At 48.2% G+C, this 22787-nt stretch overlaps 1 protein-coding gene across 1 annotated transcript; it reads right to left on the bottom strand.

Moving 5' to 3' along the window:
- Positions 1-559: 559 nt before the first annotated feature.
- On the bottom strand, positions 560-16810 carry LOC106551348 (major histocompatibility complex class I-related protein 1-like). Its single transcript, XM_087711119.1, has 8 exons — positions 16710-16810; positions 15077-15316; positions 14035-14310; positions 12786-13073; positions 12271-12336; positions 9722-9851; positions 8143-8249; positions 560-669 (listed from the first exon to the last, which is right to left on the bottom strand). The coding sequence occupies exons 1-8, from the start codon at positions 16780-16782 to the stop codon at positions 560-562; spliced, it is 1290 nt and encodes a 429-aa protein (XP_087567245.1). The 5' UTR covers positions 16783-16810.
- Positions 16811-22787: the final 5977 nt, after the last annotated feature.

Consider the following 22787-nt stretch of genomic DNA (forward strand, 5'->3'; position numbering starts at 1 on the left):
TGACTTGGCCACACCCACATGATCACATGACCACCGAGCCCCGCCTACCCAGCTGGTCATTAGGGCAGAGAACTGGTTGGTAAATTATTTGAATCCCACCACTGTGCTGCACCAACCTCAGAGCCTGAAACCACCAAGAGAGGCTCCTAAAGAATGAAGACAAAAGCAACGGATGGAGAGATGGTGCAGATGTTGACCATGAGAGCTGAGAAAAGCCATAGTTAGCAACTTCGTGGAAGTTACAGTGGGAAGGAGGCATCAAATGAGGGGCTTCTTCCAGGGGGTTAGGGAAGTCCCACCCTGGGCCTCTACCTCCTCCTTTCCCCTCCCCTGTAGCATCCTTCCATAAGCAGGGCATCCAAAGTCTCTTTCCATCCCTTAGGACAGCCTAAGGTGGACCATTGAGGCTTGAATGCTTCTGTTCCTTCCCAATCTGGTGGTTGAGGTTTGGTAGCCACTCCGGGTCAGCCCTGAACACCCCCGGGGACGGGAGGGGGCCTACAAGGATTGTTGCCTCCTCTGCCTCCATCCAGGGCACCAGAGCTTCTATCTTGTCCTATCAAGTGATGGGCTGGTCATCCAGGTGGACCATGGAGAGGAACTGGGGCAGCCCTTGGCTGGACTCTGACACCTTCAGGTAGGAATAGCACAGGGAGTGCCTGGAGGAGCCTGGAAGGGGAAGAGGGTGAAGGACAGAATTAGGAGAGTCTGCAGCACCAGCTCCTCCCTCCATGCTATCGTGAAAAGCAGCAGAAGATCAACCCTCTGCTTTCACTTCTTCCTCAAAAGAGACCCAGGAAAAAAACAAATTAAATTTTCTCTTTGGACTTGCTCAGAAAGTCACCCGGAATTGGTGATGAAATAAACACCAAATATTATTGCCCCACAGGAGCCACAAATTATTCAAACCCTCCTGTATGGTGCATCTCACCCTCGTTCAGAAGATTACAGAATTTTAAAAAAACAAATAAATAGAGGAAGCGAATTTAACCAAAGCAGGAAAGGGGAAGGGGCGCCCCTCCTTTGGGAGTTTCCCGAGGCCTTGCGGCGGAAGGGGCGGGGATGGGGGTTCGGAGCCTGGCGCTGCCCAAACACACGGCGACCTCCTGCTCATCGACCCCCCCCCCACCTTCTGCCCAAAGGTACCCCAAAGCTCTACGGGGCGGAGGTCGATCAGAGACCCGTCCAAGAAGAATTAGCGAGGAGGTGGCTGCATTTACACAACCGGGGAAACCGGGACGCTTGAGCGCTACAATTGCCCGGTGGTGAGCAACGTCTCCCTTCGGACCCCTCCCTCCAGGGACCCCGGAAGACTGCAAGACAAGAGCGCTGTTTTCTCGTTTCTTAACGGGCCCAAAGGGGCAAAGAAGTTTTAGCAGAATCGGGAGGTTTTTTTTCGGATCCGGACGGGCCCGAACGGGGGCAGCAGCGCCTAAGTGACGACAGGGGTCTTTGGTTGGAGGTGCACGGGGGCGCCTGGTTGGAGGGTGATGGTGGTGCACCGGGCGCCCCCCCCCCCTTGCTCTTGTGGGTTTGCGCTGGGGTCCTTCGTGGTTGGAGCCTTTTGCGGTGAGTTTCTGGGAAGATTTACAGAAAGGGAAGCGAGCACATGTCCTGGGCTGGGTCTTTCTCTCCCCCATCCTCCCCCCTCAGTCCCAAACTCCTTTCCCAGAAGGCAAAATCTTCCTTCGCGATTCAGAGAGCCTGTCTTTTTCTACTGTGTGCCCTGTATGTTCTGTCATTTACCTCATGATACACCTGCTAGCCAAATTATCTTGTTTGCTGTAAATATAGATGTAAAACATATTTATATATGTGAAATTACAAGTTTGTGTCAGCATCTCTGACTTCTTTTGAACACTTGCTACCCAATTCCCTGACAGGTTATGGGCCCAAAAGTGCCCTGTGGTGACTGTAGTAAGCGTCTCTGAGGTAAAAGTTTCTTCATGAACCTGAGGTAAATTTCTCTGAGGTAAGAGTTTCTTCATGAATCTGAGGTAAATTTCTCTGAGGTAAGAGTTTCTTCATGAATCTGAGGTAAATTTCTCTGAGGTGAAAGTTTCTTAGTGAACCTTAGGGAAGTTGAGTATGATTGGCCTGTAAAGACAGCACAATGCTATCTGTTCCAGGAATGGGAGGTGGATTATCTTTCATGGAGCCTAAAGACGGAGATGTTTCTGTGGAGGGAGGATTTTGTGGACAATTGTAAGCAATCTTCCCATAGATCTCAATGAGGAACAAAAACGAAATGAAAAAGCATTAGCCAGCATATTTTTGTCCTTGGAAGATGGCCATATAATACATATGCATGGGCCAGCGTATGCTAGAGAACGCTGGCTTGCCTTACGCAGAATTTATGTACCAATAAGAGAGACGGCAAGTAGTAAAGTAACTCTCATCAGAAAACATTATAGAACAAGGCTACAGTCTGGAGAAAGTCTGTTGGATCACTTCCAGTTCAAGAAAATACTATAAACAAGCATCATATCTTAACAAAGCTACTACTTATAATAAATACTTTCTATGCAGAAAAGGCATACTCAGACTTAATGTCCTTGTGGCTGCAATGATCTATAAAAGTCCTACAGTCATATGATCAACTTCTGTGACCTTTTGACAAAGCTGCTACTTATAATAAATGCTTGCTATGTCAAAAAGTCATGCTCTATTAAATGTCCTTGTGGCTGTAATCATCTATAAAAGTCCCAGAGTCATATGATCAACCTCTGTAACCTTTTGACAAGCAGAATCAACGGGGAAGCCAGCTTCACTTAACAACCATGTTACTAACCAGCAACTGCAGAGATTAACAATTGTGACAATTGTGGCAAAAAAGGCCATCAAATGGGGCAGAACTCACTTAACAACTGCCTCGCTTAGCAACATAAATTTTGGGCTCAGTTATGGCGGAAAGTCAAGGACCTATTCTTTAACAAAAGTAGACATGGTGCTCACCCCCAACCTCATTTTCCTGTTTAAATAAAAACATTACACAATTTAACTATAAAAAATATATTTATTTTTTTCTATAATTTCCCCAAATGAAAACTTGTAAAGCTGTGTTTAAAATAAATTTTTTTTAAAAAAGAAACTCCATTCTTCTTCCATGACAACTCAAACAGCCCAAGTCTGAGCCTAACTTGTGACTTGCTTGTCATTTTAGTATGTTACGATTTATCGCACAGTGATTGCAAACTTTGGAGGGGCTTTCATGCAACCTAAAATGTTTTAAATAAAAATAATGACAGCTTGTTGGGAAAAAAAAATCTAAGAAATTTCTCCTCATAACCCATTTAAATTTTTAAAAATAGAATACTTTATTGGCCAAGTGTGAATGGACACACAAGGAATTTGCTTCTGTGCAAAAACTCTCTGTACATACAAAAAAAGTATTAGTATTAGTATTAGTATTAGTATTTAATAAATTTATAGGCCGCCCAATCCCGAAGGACTCCGGGCGGCTTATAGAATAAATTTTTTAAAAATAAAGAATTTAAAAAACAGAGGAAAACAAAATTAAAACCACATCATACACCCAATCTGGTTGGGGCTGGACCTCAATCATGAGGTCAACAGCCCCAGGCCTGCCGGAATAGCCAGGTTTTGATAGCCTTTCAGAAGGCCATGAGAGTGGGGAGGGTCCGGATCTCGGGGGGTAGTTCGTTCCATAGGGTCGGAGTGGCAACAGAGAAGGCCCTCCCCCAGGGCACCGCACACTGACATTGTCTGGTTGACGGCACCTGGAGAAGGCCCATCCTCTGCGATCTTATCAGCCGTTGGGAGGTATGTGGCAGTAGGCGGTCTCGCAGGTATCCAGATCCTAGGCCATGTAGGGCTTTAAAGGTAATAACCAGCACCTTGAATCGCGTTCAGAGACCAATGGGAAGCCAGTGCAGCTCACGGAGGATAGGTGTAACGTGGGTGTATCTTGGTACACCCAGTATCGCTCGCGCGGCTGCATTCTGGACTAATTGCAGTCTCTGAACACTTTTCAGGGGCACCCCCATGTATAGCGCATTACAGTAGTCAAGTCTTGAAGTGACAAGGGTGTGAGTGACCGTTTGAAGTGCTCCCTGATCCAAATAGAGCCGCAACTGGTGCACCAGGTGAACCTGGGCAAAGGCTCCCCTGGTCACAGCCGACAGGTGGTGTTCTAATATCAGCTGTGGATCCAGGAGAACCCCCAAGTTGCGGACCCTCTCTGAGGGGTGTAAATTTTCACCCCCCAGGATTAGGGATGGACTATCTGGACTGTCCTTGGAGGGCAACATCCACAGCCACTCGGTCTTGTCAGGATTGAGTGCAAGTTTGTTCACTCCCATCCAGATCCTGACAGCTTCCAGGCACTGGCACATCATGTCCACCGCTACACTGAGCTGGCACGGGGCGGAGTGATACAGCTGTGTATCATCCATATATTGATGGTATTTAATCCTGTGCCGATGAATGATCTCACCCAGTGGCTTCATGTAGATATTAAATAGGAGGGGGGACAAGACTGAACCCTGCGGCACCCCATATTTAAGGGGCCTAGGGGTCGACCTTTGCCCCCCAACCAACACCGACTGTGACCTGTCGGAGAGGTAAGAGGAGAACCACCGCAAAACGGTGCCTCCCACTCACCTCTTCCAGCCGTCGCAGAAGGATACCATGGTCAATGGTATCGAAAGCCACTGAGAGGTCAAGGAGCACCAGGATAGAGGAATGTCCTCTATCCCTGGCCCGCCAGAGATCATCGGTCAGTGCGACCAAAGCAGTTTTGGTGGAGTATCCAGGCCTGAAACCAGACTGAAAGGAATCCAGATAATCTGCTTCATCCAAGGACTGTTGGAGTTGAAGGGCCACCACCTTCTCAACAACCTTCCCCAGAAAAGGGAGGTTGGAGACCGGACGATAATTCTTAAGAATAGCTGGGTCCAGAGAAGGCTTCTTGAGGAGGGGTCTCACCTCCACTTCCTTCAAAGATTGCAGGAAAGAACCCTCCTGCAAAGACGCGTTCACAATCATCTGGAGCCAGCCTCGTGTTACACGGGTCCAGTAAACAGGTGGAGGCACTCATCACTCCCATGGCCTTGTCCACTTCCTCAGGGGTGACAAGCTGGAACTCACTCCAGGAAATCTGATCAAGACCCTCCCTCGGCATCTCCGCTGGTACTGTCCAAGTGGAGTCTAGGTCTGCCCGAATCTGAGTGATTTTGTCCGACAGAAACTAAGCAAACTCCTCAGCCCTTCCCTGTAAGGGTTCCCCCGCGTCCTCACCCTTCAAGAGGGAGTGGGTTATCCTAAACAGGGCGGCTGGGCGAGATTCTGCGGACGCAATAAGAGCGGAAAAATGTGCACATTTTGCCGCCCGTATCGCCACTAAATAAGTCCTAATGAAGGGTCTTAATAGTGTTCGGTCGGATTCGGAGTTGCTAGCCCTCCCGCGTCGCTGTAGGCGTCTCTTTTGGCGCTTCATCTCTCAGAGTTCCTCGGTAAACCAAGGTGCCCTCCTGGATCCACTGCCATGGAGAGGCCACAAGGGTGCAATCCGATCCAGGGCCTCAGTCGCCGCTGTATTCCAGGCAGCGACCAAGGACTCTGTCGGATTGTGGGCAAGGGAGTCAGGTATCTCTCCAAGCTCCTTCTGAAATCCCAGTGGGTCCATCAGGCGCCTAGGGCGGAACCATTTAATCGGTTCCACCTCCCTGCAATGGGGGAATTGCTTCCGAAAGTCAAGCCTCAGCAGGGAGTGATCTGACCATGACAAGGGCGAGATCTCTACTCCCCTTAATTCAAGATCACATCTCCACTGCCCCGAGAGAAATACGAGGTTGAGCGTGTGTCCCGTTCTATGAGTCGGACCCTGAATTACCTGGGTCAAGTCCACGGTTGTCATGGAAGCCATGAACTCCTGAGCCCCATCAGAGCATTCGCCTAGGGATGGCAGGTTGAAGTCCCCCAGTACTATTAGTCTGGGGAACTCCACCGCCAACCTGGCTACTGACTCTAGGAGTGCAGGCAGGGCTGTTGTGACGCAGCTGGGAGGTAGGTACATCAAAAACAAGCCCACTTGAACCCCTAGGTCCAACTTCAAGAGAAGGAACTCACACCCCACAGTCTCTGGAGCAGGGATCCTGTGAGGAACTAGAGACCCTCAGATAATTACTGCCACTCCCCCACCCCTTTCTCTGGTGTCGTGGTTGGTGAAGCACCTGGAACCCTTCTGGGCACATTTCTGAGAGAGGGACTCCTCCCTCATGGCCCAGCCAGGTTTCTGCCCCCTCGTCAAATATTAAGTCCTGGACGAGGGGAGCTTTGTGGATCACAGACCTGGCATTTAGCAGCAACAACCTGAGACCAGGGCCCTGACCTCTCTTGACACCAGGTCCTCGAGTTGAGCTTGCAGGGCCGGAACAAGGGATTGCTGTAACGTAGCGAGCCCTCCTTCCCTGGTAATGGCTAGCCCTGCAGCTCCCGTCATACCTGCCCCTCCTGGTCATGACCGAGATGCCCCTCCCCGCCCCCATCCCCATAGACCCTTCTCCCTCTCCCATGGCCCCCATTCTTCCCAGCAGGCCGCACATATCATTCATTCTAGGACGAGAGGCAAGTCTGGGCCCCCATCCACTTCTGCTTCTGCACTCAGTGGAGGGGGCACCAGGCTGCACTCTCAGTCCTTTCATGTATGCCACACAGACACTCTCCTCATGCATACCCCACTGTAATCATTAAAAACATACAAAATACAATAATACAATATAAAATCAGTTAATTTAAAAGTGGGTTCATTCATCTTCATTCACACAGCACACACTCCACCAGCAGGATTAACGCAGGTCTTGAATTCCGCCCAAGCGGTTTGCGCAAGTTCAGACAGCTGGGACTAATAATGGTGTAGGAGGGAGAGTTCCTCGATCTCTCTTCCCTCCTGCAGGCCCAGAAAAGTGTAAAAAAAGAGGTCCAAGGGTCCAGAGTCGGGGGGTGGCTGAAGTGGCTGCGGGGGGGCGGGTGCCAGTTGGAAGGGGCATTAAATCCCCACCTGCATCCGCCCCATTTTTCGTCATTTCCTTCCGTCGAGGGCGTGTAGCAAGAAACAGGCTGCAGGAGCTGCCAACACGCCAAGAGGTCTTCATAATCACTGCAGGATCACTGCATTGTTTGAAGGATAAAACCAGAAGAAAAGAGATGGAAAGGGCTCCAGCCGGGGCCAGGAATGGCGGCCGCTGGGGGAGATATTCATCCAATCCTCAGGCGCACCACCTATCCAACCTGGAGGCGCCGAAAGTAAGATGGTCAAAAGACTAGCACTGTCTGAGGTGGCACTCCTAGGGCAGCAGCAGATAACAATAGGCACAGCAAAAGGGGCCAGGTGCGAGACCCAGGGGCCGAGATCAAAGCAGACAGAGTATCGGCGCCGGGAAGCCCCGCAGCAGCGACGGCAGGGGAGATAAAGGCCACTCCGAGAGGGAGGGGGGGCGCCCAGAAGAGCTGGGGCCGCGGCAGAGAAAACCAGCCACCCAGTCCCGGAACACAACGCTGTACAACTCACCACCCCCTCCAGGGAACGAAGCACAAACTGCCGCCCCGGCCTAGCCCAGCGCAAGTCCAACGGCTCTCCACGGCGGCAGGGCCAAGATCGTCACTGTCCACGCAACGCCGCCGCCATCGCCGACCAGTGCAGGAATTGCCTCCCTGGATCGTCTCCCTGAATTGTCTGAACGTTGGTCTCTTGCAGGGGCCCCTCTTTCGCAATGTCCAAGGCCTTAGTTTCATAGCTTTGTTCGTTTTATTTTCGCAAGCCTAAGCGATGAAGCTTGGCAGCCATTTCCCATCCTTGCGTATACGTCAAGAAGAGCAGGGTGAAGAGGAATGAAAGCTAAGTAATATCATAATACTAATACCGATAAGAGGAGGTAGCAGAAAAGATGAGAAGGATAATAGAAATACAGTCTTACTACATGGATAACTATCCACAGACATAAGACAGCCCAGTGGGAATTAGATGTTCAGCAGAGTGATGGCACAAAGGCAGAAGCCATGGCTGTGTTTGTTTCTCTTGGCATTCAATGCCCTATAGCAGCATCCTGAGGGGAGGAGTTGAAACAGTTCGTATCCAGGATATGAGGGGTAGGTAGATATTTTCTCAGCCGTCTTTCTCACCTGTATACAGGTCCTTGATGTAAAGAATCTTGCAATGTCTGCTATAAAATATAAGGTCCCCTATACACACAGGCCTTCTTTCACTCCTTGTGGGCAAAGCAAATTGCCTTGAAAAGATTAAAAAGCAGTTGAGGGGTATTCTCTGACCTAAAGTGTACTTGTCATACCTCGCCAGGCAACGGGATAAATTTTAACACTGACACTAATGGCGGATCCATCAAAATGAATCCAACAGTCACTATAGTTTAAATGTTCTCCGGGTATCCAGATTTTAGATATCAAAATGGGGTTCCAGTGATGGTTCCCTGTATGGAAACCAACACAACCGCTTGAATGACGCCTCTTCTAAATCCATTAGACTATCCATGTTGTTGCTCGATCTGTTCTTCGGTTTCCTCTGAAAACAGGATCTTTACCTCTTGATAGGTTTTGCAGTCTAGAGCAGCTGGCTGTTTAGGGGAGAAAATTCCAACAAAACAAGTATGTTTGGGGCATATTCATTTTAATTACAGCTGCTGTGAAAAGACCCACTTCCTCCCACAACATCCTGTGAGGAAAAGGATGTTTCATTATTCATTATTATTATTTAAAGGGGAAAGACGGAAGTGGGATGAGGTTACCGGGGATGGGAGAACGATGGCAAAGGCTTAATTTTTACATCTTTTTTCCCCTGGGAAAACACCCCACATAACCGTTGATGAAAGAGTTTTAATTAACCTTTTTGAGCCCCCTATCTCCCCTTCCTTTTTAGAATTAAGGAGTCGGGCAATGGTGCGACAGGTGTCAGGGCATGGGAGGTGTGGCTGCGGTAAGTAAGAAAGACATTCCCCCCCTCCAAAATAAGAACTGGTGCTTATTTGGGGCCAAAAAGAAAATAAGACCAGGATTTATTTTCAGGGAAACATCGTATTTTACTGATCCTTTTAGCATGTGGGCTGGAGAGGCTGAGCTGGGTTGGATCCTCCTGCAGAGCAGCTGATCAGGGGACCCAGACAGGAGGGGATTAGCCCCAAAGGAACCTCAGGAAGACCATCACCAGAGCAGTGATCCCCAACATTTCCACTTTGGCAGCCTGGCCTGATGTGGGTGGGAAGAGTGTGTCAGTGGCACACATGCATGCACACATCCTTTTGAGTGAGTGGAGGGTGCTTGTGCTCGCGTGAAAACGCTGCTTGTGCAAGAGGCAACACATGTGCTTGCATGTGAAGCTTGGCTCCTTCAGTGGAGGCTGCTTGTGCCCTTGCTCAAAGCTCCACTCGCATGTGAGCACTCAAACACAAAGTTCCATTTGTGTGAGTGGAGCTTGGCATGCACACGAAAGCACTCTCTGCTTGTGCAAATGGAGTTTTCTCCACTCAAGCACCCACCACTCATACGAGTGGTGTTTCACAGGCGCGTGCACTTGCCCGTCCCTCATGCGGCTTGGTTTCAAACAGGACATGTCTCAGTAGTGAGCTGTGGTATACCCCTGACTTAGAGGGTGCATTCCGTACTCCAACAAGCCAGATGGTCTCAGCTCCCAGGTATTTATGAAACCCAGAGTTTTGTCTCATAAATATTCAGCATTAGTCAGGCTCACCTGCTGGAGTGTCGCTTAGTTTCAATCTCATCTTCTGTACTTGGGGCAGAAGGAACCATTTCTGGAGGGACATCACCAGAGTAAGTTTTCTTCTCCTGATGGAGATTTGTCCCGCATCTCAAACACCAGCCTAATAAATGGCAGGAAGAGAAGACGGCTCAAATATTTATGGGGCAGCAACTCCTGCCTGGGATGGATTTAAGCTGGAGACCCCAAAGGACCCAGATGGTACAACTGCCTGGAGTGTAACGCAGCATCTGAAGAAAGATATACTGTATGTGTGCTTCCATTCATAATTGATAAAGGACAAAATTGTTGGCTGTCAAGAGCTGCTGACCAGGGGGGAAATGATACAGACCATCCCCACCACCATCACCAGCGGAAGATGTCTGGCTGCGGAGCTGCTTCGTCCTTTCCCTGGGAGTGTCTTGCCAGCATCCCCTTGATAGCCTCCCCCCCCCCGCCCCCATACAGTTCCCAGAGAGGGAGAGGAGGCAAAAGAGAGAGGAGGGGGAACAAACAGAAAGGACACCTGGACTCACAACATTTTCTTTTGATTTGCACGCTATGTCTCATGAGAGGCCTCAGAGAGAGGTGGGTGAGCCCATCATTCTTAGCTGCTGGATGGAGGGCTAGGCTGGGTAGAAGAGAAAGTGCAGGGTGGGGAATCAAGCTTCCACCTGCTGCCAGTGCCACCTTGCCAGAAACTTTGATCTCATCACGGACCACAAACCATTACTAGGAATCATCGTGGGGGACTAGCCGACTCCAATTACGCTGTCCCTGCAAATGACAAGATGGATAATTTTCCTGACAGGCTATAATTACAAACTGCTATACCGGCTGGGGAAAACCATCAACCACGCCGATGGCCTCAGCCAGTGCCCACTTCGAGACCTCATTGAAGATCCGCCCCCAGTCACACCCACACTCCTAATCGAGGAGCTAGACCCTAGCCCTGTCATGGCAGCCAAGATTGCGAGACGTTCAGCCAAAGACAAAACTTTGGCATGAGTTTTGAACTGGGTGTGGACGGGGTGGACGGAGGAAGCAATGGGAGATGAATTCAAACCATGTAGGATGCACCAACTCAAATTGTCTGTATTAAAGGGATGTTCACTCTGGGGGGAGAGAGTTGTGATACCACAACCATTAAGGAAGCCAATACTGGAAATGCTGCACATGGGTCACCAGGCATTGTCAGAATGAAAGTGTTAGCTAGGAGCTATGTCTTGTGACCAGGTTTGGATAAGGACGTAGAAGAATGGGTTGCCACATGCCAGCCATGCCAGGAATTCAGGGCAGCACCACCCAGGACACCCTCCCCAACAGTGGGAGACCCCAAAATCCCCATGGGTCAGGATACACATTGACTTGGCCAGACCAGTACAAGGACAAACATTCCTCATAGTAGTGGATACATACTCAAAGTGGCTAGAAGTGATTATCATGCCAACTACCACAGCAGAGAACATTATTAAGGTGTTACAGAGGCTATTTTCAACACACAGGCTGCCAGAAGTGGTAGTCTTGGACAATGGACCCCAATTCACAGCAAACACATTTCAAACATTTTTAGCGGCTCAGGGAATCCAACATGCCTTGTCAGCAGCCTTCCAGTCAACCAGAGAAGCGCTGGCAATGATGGGTCCAAGGGACTGGCAAGTTAACATCAATACATTCCTACTTGCCCAGCATATAACCCCTAGCCCAACCACAAACTGCAGCCCAGCCAAACTATTAATGAGCCATAAACTAAGATCAAAATTGGACAGGCTGTATCCGAATTACAATGCAGAAGCAGCGCATTCAGGCTGCTGCCGCTGAAGCAACTGAACCGTGCAGGTCAGGTCACGCCCACTGAAGGCCCACCTACCTACATGACTACATAGTTGAACCATTTTGATTGAACCCATGAGGGGAGGGGGGTTACATATGTAAATAAGGAGTGAACAGCTAAAGCTGAGAGCGAGAGCTGCCGGGCTGCCTCTTCGTTCTTCCTGGATTGTAAATACAATGTCTCTTCATAACAGCTTCAATCGACCCAACTGCACTTGGCAATGCTCAACTGAGACACTTCCTTCATCCTTCCTCCATCTCTTGTCTGAATAATAACAGAGGAAGCAGTGGCTCCTTTTACCACTGGGCCTTCCTTCTTGTTGTCTGCCCCCAGGTGTTATACAAGCAGAGCAGGATATGGGGCCCCTCCCACTTTTAATCAAAACTTCCCCAATCTTCTTCAAGGGCAGGATTATGGTTCTTTCCCAGATCATTTATGGGACTTTTCTTTGATTCCTGAGTTCCTTCTCTGAAGTAAATCTATTCAAGCTAAAGAGAGTTCCTCCCAGACAAGAGGAAGGTGGAACATTCTGAGATTTACAGGAAACAAAACATAGATGCATAGTTTCTTCTTCCTTGCTGACTCCTGTTCCAAATGCTGTTAATGGGGAAGGGTCTTATGGGGGAAACCCTCAGAGAGGCTCTGCAATCCACAACAATTCAATCATTGGGGGGGGGGCAGTGTTTGTCAGTGGATGTGTTTCACTTACTCCACAGAAAGAGAATCCCAACCAAGATGGCAGCCGCCAACCCCACAGGAATCTGCCACATTGTAGCTAAAGAAGGAGAAATCCAGAAGATCCCGTTAGACAGATGCTGAGTTCTCTGAAATGGAAATGATGAGCAATGGAAGAAATGCCCAATCTTTACTGGCCTCCAGGAAGTACCCCCACAGGAAGGAAGCCCCTCCCCTCCAAAACTGCAGAGGGCGGAGCAAATGGCCTTGAAGGGCAGAAGGAAGAGCCACCCCCAATCATCTCACATATCACCTCACCACACACACCAACTATTTTCATTCCTTTGCTATTAAGTTACCCTTTCCAACTCCTCCGACAGAAATCGCTTCTCTCACATCATCAAATCCAGAACTATATTTCCTGCTCTCCACTTGAAAACATGAGAGGATGCAGCAGAAAACTCTTCCCCATCCTTTTCAAATATTGAACTAAGGTTGACTTCTACACAAATTTTAGTTCTATACATCACAACCCCATCAGTCTCTCACCTCTTTTCTGCTTGAAAGCCAACACTAAGGGCTCCTGCAAACCCTCGTGCTCCAGGTAACACTGAAAACGGTCCCTCTCCTTGGGGTCGATCTCAATACTGAGCTGGACATAATAGGTCCCGTCTGAGTTGGGGGCCACGTTCCTATGAAGGGTCTCATACTGGCAGACCTCTCCATCCCTCATCCAGGTGGTCCAGATCTCCTTGGGGTAGAAGCCAAAGACCTGGCAGATAAGGACCTCCAGTCTGTCATCCACCACCTTGCTAGTCACCTTCCCCACTGGGGGCTCTGCAGAAGAAGCAACATCAGAGTAACCAGGTTTGTAGAATTTCTGTCAAGGTGGCTTAATAAGTAGGAAGACAGACAGAGTTTGTTGCAGAAAAATCAAATCCAAAAAGCACACCCAGATAACTGATTCAGCTGGATTCATTAACTTCTTTATACACATAAGAACAGATGAATAAATGTACAATACCAACAGGTGGTTCTTCCAAGTAAACACAAGGAAAGAGAGTTACAGGCAAACACAAGCAGTTAGTTTTTCCTTTTAGCAGACAAGCTCAGACAGGCTGCTAGTTTACTTCTCAGAGCAGCAGACTGTTTTTTTCTTCTGTTTCTGTTTCAATTCTTTGCACAGACTCAGATCTGTTTAAGCTCCCATTGGCTGACTTAGCTGCTATGCCTATATATTGGCTGACCTTGTTCCCATGTCTCTCCCAGTCATGAATATTTTAACAAAGACCTCCTTTGGCCACCCTCTCCCCTCTGATCTTTCTCCACCTCTGGATGCCTCAAAGATGGGGCACTGAAGCTCTTTAGATGGATTTTTGAAAGGGTTGCATAGAATTTTGGGTAAAGTTCTCAAATTGACCAACATAATTGTAATGCTTGGGATTTGGTGTAATTTCCCTTCACCCAGATTGAATTTGTTCAAGATGTTCCAGATTAAAAAAAAAATCAGGAACAGACTGATCTTTTTCTTCTGACCCAAACACAGGATATCAGTTTCTTCTCCTTAGCAAGATTATCCCAGGAAAATCGAATGAACCTTCAGCATTAATTTCTTGCTCTGTTAGATTTTTTTTTTAAAGAAAGAATTATTTTTGAGGAGAATTGGAAATCATTTCCCTTCTTTACTGTGATGTAGGATACAGACTAAGCCTTTCCTGCAAAGGCTGGCTTAGCTAAACAATATGGGGAAAGGGACACACAGAAACATGCTCAATGGAGACCCCCTTTTGCCACTCACTGATCCTCTGCAGAGTCTTCCTCCTGTAGGACAGGTATCTCTGCAGCCACTCAATGCAGGTCTTCTCCAGGAAGATTTTATTCCTCTCAGACCACTTTGGATCCTCCTCCCACTTCTCCTTCACCTTCTGGGCCTGGGGCTGAGCTGTCACCCATCTGAAGGTCTCCATGTCGAAGCTGATGAAGTCCATCCCATTGTAGCCGTAGTGCAAAAATCCTCCTTTGCGCTCGTCTTCCCTGAGCTCACAGCCCCAGGTCACCTGCCAGGTGTGAGACCCTGAAAGAGACCCAAAGGGGGTTGGTGTGAATCAGAGCTGGTATTCAGCCAGTTCTGATGAAGCGGTAATTGAGATTTTGAGTAGTTCGGAGAACCGGCAAATACCACCTCTGACTGCCCCCATCTATTTTCTGCCTCCCGAATCCCAGCTGGGTCTTCTTCTGTTGCTCTGCACAGGAGACCGGAGATGGAAAGCAGGTTAGTGGGGCGGGGAGGGAATGGGGATTTTACAGTATCCTTCCCCTGCCATACCCACCAAGCCACGCCCACCAAGCCATCTCACGCCCACAGAACCGGTAGTAAAAAAAAATTGTATCCCACCACCGGTGTGAATATGAAGGGTTCAGGGTTCCTTTTCCTAGATATCATGAGAATCTTCACCCCACCCTTCCCACCTGGAGAGAGAAACTTGATTTCTCCCTGTAATCTTTATCAGGCAAGGAGAAATATCTCTTATTTCAGTTAACCCTTTTCGACTGGGGTCAGGCCAGAGGCAGAACCAGTTCGTCAGATCTACCAAACCGGTTAGAAGAGGTTCCATCAGTGGACCTGGAAAGCAGGCCACACCTACAGAAGAGGTTCCAAATTTTTTTGAAACCCAGCACTGGGTCAGGCCATGAAGAATTTTTAGGGGAGGGAGATAATTGGGGGTCAGGGGGTCAGGGGGTGTGGAGGAGTGGGGTGTCTTTCCTTTTCAGGAAAGAATATCTCACTATTATGCCCCCTGCAGGCACTGCTGGCCAAAGATGCCACTTGCTTTGCTCACCTCCAGCACGGTGAGCAAATACCTTCTCCAGGTCAGTCCTGAAGACCCACTCAAAAGGCAGAAAGGTCTCCTCCTTCACCTCCTTCATCCAGGACACCAGAGGCTCCGTCTTCCTGGTGAGGTTGTTAAAGCGAGTGATGGGCTGGTCATCCAGGTAGCCACTAATAAAAGATGGAGGCAGCCCCTGGCTGCACTCTGGCAGATGCAGGTAGAAGTAGCACAGGGAGTGTGAGAGGGAGCCTGGAGAGGAAGGAGGGAGAAGGGGAGAATGAAGGGGGGTCTGCACTGGTGCTCCATCCCCTCTGACATTTTATGGTTCACCCTGCACCCCCAACAAGTTGGTCTCCCTCTTTCTGCTCTGTTTGGGAAAGTTCCTTCCTTGAAACCTAAGGAAGAAGCCCCAGCATCCCTTGACTGACCTTACAAGCATCGGAGCAGGCCCACATCTGGCTATGGTAGACCCACAGATCCTCTGCTCCCTCCCCACAGGACTCCCAGCCAGCTGCTTGTGTGCCTGGCTCCAATCACAATCCTCCCCTACCGGGGAGGATTGACTTGTGAGAGTCAGAGAGAGGTATCCCAGCCATCCCCCACCCTCAGGGCCTTCCAGGATGACTCATTTTCTGCTAGGTTTGGAGCACCAAGGCAGGTCACTCCCTCCTTTTGCCAACCCAGGAGAGGAAAAGGTTTAAGCTCTGAAAGTTCCTCTGTTTTGGAAAAATTAAAAAACAATAAAATAAAGCTGCAAACTCTTCTACAAACAGCCCAGGGATGGGTTCCTGCCAGTTCTAACCTCTTCTATAGAAGAGGTTCCACAAATCTACAGTGCCGTTTAGAACCGGTTCCAGCTCCCTCCCCCCACCCATCCGCACATCATCAAGAGGAAGAGCGAGAGGAGGAATTCTGGGAGTTGAAGTCCACAAGTCTTAAAGCTGTCAAGTTTGAACACCCCTGGGGTTTGTTTTCCTAAAGGGTTTTAGGGGTGCAACTTGCAGCTTTAAGACTTGCACACTTCAATGCCAAAGTTCCTGAGCCAACATTTTGGTTGCTAAGCAAAAACGTCACCACATTTTACAAGTTGGCCACGCCCACCCAGTCACATGGCTGGTAAGCCACTCCCACCCTGTCACATGGCTGGCAAGCCACTCCCACCCGGTCACATAGCCAGCAAGCCACTCCCACAAAGCAGGCCACACCTACAGAAGAGGTTCTAAAAAAATTTGAAACCCACCACTGAAACAGCCCCTCCTTTTTTTTGCCCCCCCCCCTGCCTGCCCCCCAACTCTCCTGCGGCAACCTCTCCCCATCCCCCACCATGCTTCCCTCTGCTGTCTCTCTTCCATCCCCCACTCATATGTATATTTAGACCAGGGGAATTCAGAGGAGTTAAAAATAGTTATGTTTCCACTGCCTATGGCTCCTTTCCATTCTGCTATTTTCCCAGGAATACAGAGGGGAACGGACCATAAAGGAAATGCCAAATGTTCTTAAAGGAGGCTCAGCAAAGTGTCCCGAGGGAAGAGTTTTCCTTCTGGGAAAGGAGCTTAACAGGGGGAAGAGACTCAGGCAAGGTTACAGTTCCCCCTCCCCTTCTGTTTCCTCCCCTCCGGGTCACGTCCCTTTAGGCACTCACCATAGCAGCCCCCACAGACAAAGGCCCCCAGCACAGCTCCCAGGAACAAGAGGGGTGCCCGTTGTAGCTGCATCGCCCTCCAGCTATCGGGCCTTTTACACCCGAAGACTCTAGGTGGCCAAAGCCTAAGCCCAAAACATCTGCACCTGCTTTCTCTGCTCATTTAGGACAGAGCTGAAAATAGGTCGCAATATGTAACCTGCATTGGTGGGTTTCAATTTTTTTTCGAACCTACTCTGTGCATGTGGCCTCCTTTGTGGGAGTGACTTGCCGGCCATATGTTCTCTCTCTTTCTCTCTCCCTCCCTCTCTCTCTCTCTCTCTCTCTCTCTCTCTCCTTCCTTCCTTTTGTCTCTCTGTCCCTTTTTCCTTTTTTTCTTTCATATCTCTCTCTTTCTTTCTTTCTTTCTTTCTTTCTCTTTCTCGTTCTCTGTGAGTCTGTGTGTCAGTGGTGGGTTTCAAAAATTCATCAGTGGTTTCATAACACGATCATATTTCAGATGTTTGGCACAGAGAACTTGTTGATGAATAACACAGTTATTTATAGCTTTGCCTCCTTCGCTGACTTTGCTACAGACTAAAGTTGATAATCCTTTCAAAGTCTCAACACTTAATTGTGATTTTTCTGTTGTCCACACTTTATTTACCGTAGAAAAAATGCGTTCAGTCGCAGGAGACTATTAAAAAAAAATATTCTATCCAAAATACAAAACACCAGCTGCAGTTATTCACTTAAGAACTGTGGCAAGAACGGTGGTATAATGGGCTTAGTGACCAAAGTTACAATGGCGTTGAAAAAAGTGACTGATGACCATTTTTCACATTTAGCGACCATTTTCACACTTGGCGACCATTGCAGCATCCTCATGGTCACACGATCAAAATTTTGATGTTTGGCAACAGATTCGTATTTATGATGGTTTCAGTGTCCTGGGGTCATATAATCACCTTTTGACAAAGTCCAATGGGGAAACCAGATTCACTTATGTTACTAACTTATCAGCTGCAGTTATTCACTTAAGAACTGTGGCAAGAAAGGTGGTATAATGGGCTTAGTGACCAAAGTTACAATGGCATTGAAAAAAGTGACTGATGACAATTTTTCATTCATTGCCAAACATCAAAATTTTGATATATTTAATAAATATAAATGTAAATAAATGTATTATATTTGTAAATTGTAGTTATGTTGAAATAAAAAAAAATATTGCAATACTATTTTTGCGTTGTATAAAAATTTTGTTGCTCCATAAAAAAAAATTTAATGAATCCCCCCCCCCCCGGGTCAATGGTGTCCCTCTTTACCAATCTGAAAATCTGGTCACCTTATGCTAGTGGTTCCGACTCTAGGGGGCGATCCTCATCTCCGTTTCAAAGCCGAAGAGCCAGCGCTGTCCAAAGACGCCTCTGTGGTCATGTGGCTGGCGTGACTAAATGCCGAAGGCGCCCAGAACGCTGTGACCTTCCCACCAAAGGTGCTTCCTATTTTTCTACCTGCATTTTTTACTGCTTTCGAACTGCTAGGTTGGCAGAAGCTGGGACAAGTACCAGTAACTAGAGCTCACACACGGCGCCGCGCTAGGGATTCGAACTGCCCACCTTTCTGATCGACAAGCCCAGCGTAAATAAATATACATAAAATTAATTAATTAATTAAAGATAAATGCTTCCTCCCCTACTCCAATTTCAGAGCCTCGACTGCCCTTCTGGGGCTGGCCGGGACACCCCTCCTCCTGCACCACCCACCCCGTTCATTTCACAGATGAAGATTTGCGCCGGGGAAACAGTTGCTGCGCTGGATGAAAAGCGGGGAGGCGCATCCCTTAGCCAGAGAAGACTTGGGGGTCACAGACCCCCCCCCCCAATCCGAAAGGAAGCCGCGGGAGACCCTCAGCAAAATCCGGAAGAGGAGGAGACGATCTGCAGGGATCCCTCCTAGCCCAGCCGGATCCCCTCCTCAGCCCCCTCCGTTCCCGGGAGAAACCCCAGCAGCTTCACAGGCGTTTCCTTCCTTATAACACGCGCCTCTCTTGTTCGGAACGTCTGGACGAATAAGCCACTTTCAGGATTTCCCGCCCAACCCCAAATCCGACGGAATCTCCCTCTTTCTTTCTGTGGGTCAGGGCCCCCGTTTTTCCACGCTTTCTGCTCCTTCCCTCGGAGAACTTCGACATTTTGCCATCATTTCAAGATTCTCCATATATTTCAAAGTTCTCTCTCTATGCATATAAAGAAACAATTTGGAAGAAATGTTGCCAGTATAAAAATACAGATACAGAGCTCTTTCCCCAGGGATTTGGATACTTTGGCTGTGGAACAGGAAGCCCCCCCCCCCCAAACAAACGGCTTTTAAAGAGTTGTTTTATTAAGAATATTATGGTATAAAATAGAAAATAAAGGTAATAAGGACATGGGGGAAAAAAGAAAAGGAAAGAGGAAACTGGGACAAATGAGAAAAGATAAAAAGGAAAGTAAAACTATTTTTATTCGCAGTAAATGCAAAATGAAATTACAGATACAAAATTTACTTCTACTGTTACATTCTTAGTAAATTTGATACATTTCGGTAATAAAAACCTAACTTAATTAGCAAATCCCAGTTCCAATTTCATATTTTTTTTCTGCCTCAAGCACAAAGTCCAGAAATGGTTTCCAGGTAGCAAAATCACATTTACAGACCATTCAACAGAGACAGTAAAAAGCATAAGATTAGGGTCTCTGCAATGATCTTCCATGTGTTCCTTCCTGTCCTTTCTATTCCTTCTTTTCTCTAGACTAGTCATACTCAATTCCTGCAACTGTTCTTCATATGTTTTAATCCAGAGGCCTTTAATCCTCTTAATTTTAGCACTTTTTCCAAAGTGTCAACATATTTTTGGAATGTGGTTACCAAAGCTAGACACATGTTCCAGGTGTGATCTTACTAGGGCTTTATAAAGCATACTAACACATAATGTGATTCGATTCTCATCCCTCCAAGGGAATCTGGTTGATTTATCAGAGAGGAGAGAGAGGGGAGGGAGGGGAAGAGGCCCAGAAGTGGTGCTTTCTCAAACCCTCCTGCAAAACCGCCCATCCCCCCCAAAAAACCCCACAATCTGGTTGGCATACAGTTGCTATTCTCAGAAGGGCTGAAGGCAATAAACACCTGCCGTTTCCTCTCCATTTCTTTGAGGCTTTTATTACCCTGCAAAACGGAAATGTTTTTATCAAGCAGACCCACAAACTTTGGACGTCGGCGGAGCTCTCGAAGAGGGGGGGCAGGATAGGTGCCGAGGGTGGAGGCCGGCCGCTGTCCTTGGAGGAGCGAAGGTGTCCGCAGTTGCAGGTATAAGTGTCGTTTGGCAGAGTTGGACGGTTTTTTTGCGGATCCGGACGGGACCCGAACGGGCGCAGCGCTTCAGCCACTTGTCCTTAGCGGACGGCAGGTGTCTTCGGTTGACAGCAAGCAAAGGCGCGCGTGGTTGGAGGGCGATGCAGCTGCACCGGGCGCCCGTTTTGCTCTTGGGGGTGGCGCTGGGGTCCTTCGTGCTTGGGGCTTTCTGTGGTGAGTATGAGACGTTGAAAGGTGGGGGGGACAGACAGGAGGGGGGAGCGCGTATCCTGGGTTGGGTCTTTCTCTCCTCCGCCCCCCTCAATCCCAAACTCCAAAGGGTGGAAACTCATCAAGGAGAGAAGCAATTTAGGACTAAAGAAAAAATTCCTGACATTGAGACCAATGTCAGCAGAGCAACTTGCCTGCAGAGGTTGTGAATGTTCCAACACTGGACGTTTTAAAGAAGAAGTTGGATATCCATTTGTCTGAAGTGGTGTAGGGTTTCCTGCCTGTGCAGGGGTTGGACTAGAAGACCTCCAAAGTCCCTTCCAACAGTTATTCTAACTTCCTTTCCCCAATAATCTTCCCTTCTCAGGCGAGCCTGGTTTAACAACTTCAGTGCCTGATTTGTAATCAGCTCCTGTTGGCATTTGGTATCCAGCCCCGATTAGACTGGGTGCATGATGTGCTTTCTTTCAACCTGTTTTCCTCCGTTTGTTTTTAACTCTTCACTTTTTAAAATGTATTTTCTGTAAACCGCCCAGAGTCCTTCGGGATTGGGCGGCCTATAAATTTATTAAATCAAATCAAATTAAATCAAATTTATGGGAGAATAGAAAATGAAAAGAGAAGTTTCAGACTTCAGCCCTGCTGTCTTTCTCCTGGTCCTCCCCCCTCCTGCCTGGCCAGTGGGCGAAGTCCTTGCCCTCCACTCAGCTCACTTGTTAATGTCTACGTAAATAGGACCCCCTCGATCTTTCCCAAGTGGGGTCTGGGGTCCCCATCAAGATCTGGACCAGGAGCTGCTACCTGGGAATCCCAAGAGCCCCGAGAAGTGGCAGGAGCAACTTAACAGATGTGACTCTGCCCAGATGTTCCCAGGGTCATCCAAGGGCTGCCAGCCAGGGGTTCTTTCCTTCAATTTACATGCATGAATCTTCCCGAGCAGAAGTGAAAAGGGGGAACTAATTTGTTCCACTTTAGAGAACTTGTTGGGGAGAGGCTGTTTTGGACAATAAACTGTTGAAGGGGGTGGGGTGGCAGGGCTGACTTCTCAATTCTGCTCTTCTCCCTCCTCTTTCTCCAGGCTCCCCTCACACTCCCTGTGCTACTTCTACCTGCAGCTCTCAGAATCTGGCCAGGGGCCCCTGTGCTAATTGTACAGATGCCTGATGTGATTCTGCCTAGTTCCACCACCTGCTGCTTCCTGTCTGTTAGGAAGCTTATGATCCACTTATGAGTGTGGTCAGGCACAGCTAACCAGTTTAGTTTAGTTAGAAGAATATCTGGAATAATGGGATCGAATGCTGAGCTGAAGTCTACAAAGTGGACCCTTGCGTAGGTCTTTGGAGATTCAAGATGTTGTAGAATGTAGTGCAGAGCCATATTAACAGCATCATCTGCCCACCCATTTACTAGGTAGGCAAATGGCAAGGGGTCTAGCAGTGGGTCTGTGAAGGTTTTCAAGTGGGCCACCACTAGCCTTTCAAAGGTTTCCTAACTGCAGATGTTAGAGCAACCAGTTTGAAGTCATTCAGTTCCTTGATGGAGGGTTTCTTTGGCACAGGGATGATAGTAGAACGTTTGAAGCAAGAAGGAATATAGCACATCTCTAGTGATTTATTAAAGATGCGGGTGAAGATGGGGGCCAGTTGGTCAGCACAAGCTTTCAAGCAAGAAAAAGTAATCTTGTGTGGTCCAGTGGAGACATATGAAGAACAGTTGCAGGAACTGGGTATGTCTAGTCTAATGAAAAGAAGGATTAGAGGAGACATGATAGCAGTGTTCCAATATCTCAGGGGTTGCCACAAAGAAGAGGGAGTCAAACTATTCTCCAAGGCACCTGAGGGCAGAACAAAAAGCAATGGGTGGAAACTAATCAAGGAGAGAAGCAACTTAGAACTGAGGAGAAATTTCTTAGAACAATTAATCAGTGGAACAGAAGTTGCCTCCAGAAGTTGTGAATGCCCCAACACTACAAGTCTTTAAGAAGATGTTGGATAGCCATCTGTCTGAAACGGTATAGGGTTTCCTGCCTAGGCAGGGGGTTGGGCTAGAAGACCTCCAAGGTCCCTTCCAACTCTGCTATTGTATTGTATTATTGTATTGTATTGTATTGTCGAGCAGAAGATCGGCAGTTCAGTGATTCGAATCCGTAGGGCCGCGTAACGGAATGAGCTCCCATTACTTGTCCCAGCTTCTGCCAACCTAGCAGTTTGAAAGCACATAAAAATGCAAGTAGAAAAATAGGGAACACCTTGGTGGGAAGGTAACTGTGCTCTGTGCACTTTCAGCATTGAGTCATGTCGGCCACATGACCCCGGAGACGTCTTCAGACAGCGCTGGCTCTTCGGCTTTGAAACAGAGATGAGCACCGCCCCCTAGAGCCAGAAAAGACTAGCACACATGTGCGGGGTAACCTTTTTATACACACACATACACACACACACACACTGCAAAATCCTTTTTCTTGCTTGTTTCTAGGGCTCCTCAAACAGAGGGGGAGAGATAGGAGATAGGAGATCATCTATCTCCAGTCTACAA

This window comes from Thamnophis sirtalis, unplaced genomic scaffold, assembly GCF_051295495.1.
Source record: "Thamnophis sirtalis isolate CommonGarterSnake01/CBP01778 unplaced genomic scaffold, rThaSir2_p1.2 scaffold_3, whole genome shotgun sequence".
NCBI lineage: Eukaryota > Metazoa > Chordata > Lepidosauria > Squamata > Natricidae > Thamnophis > Thamnophis sirtalis.

Coding starts and splice junctions, on each gene's coding strand:
- LOC106551348 (XM_087711119.1), bottom strand. CDS start 16,782: ATGCAGCTACAACGGGCACCCCTCTTGTTCCTGGGAGCTGTGCTGGGG. Junction 15,317..16,709: donor TGTCTGTGGGGGCTGCTATG/GTGAGTGCCTAA, acceptor CTTCCTCTCCAG/GCTCCCTCTCACACTCCCTG. Junction 12,337..12,785: donor GGCTTTCAAGCAGAAAAGAG/GTGAGAGACTGA, acceptor CTCCTTCTTTAG/CTACAATGTGGCAGATTCCT.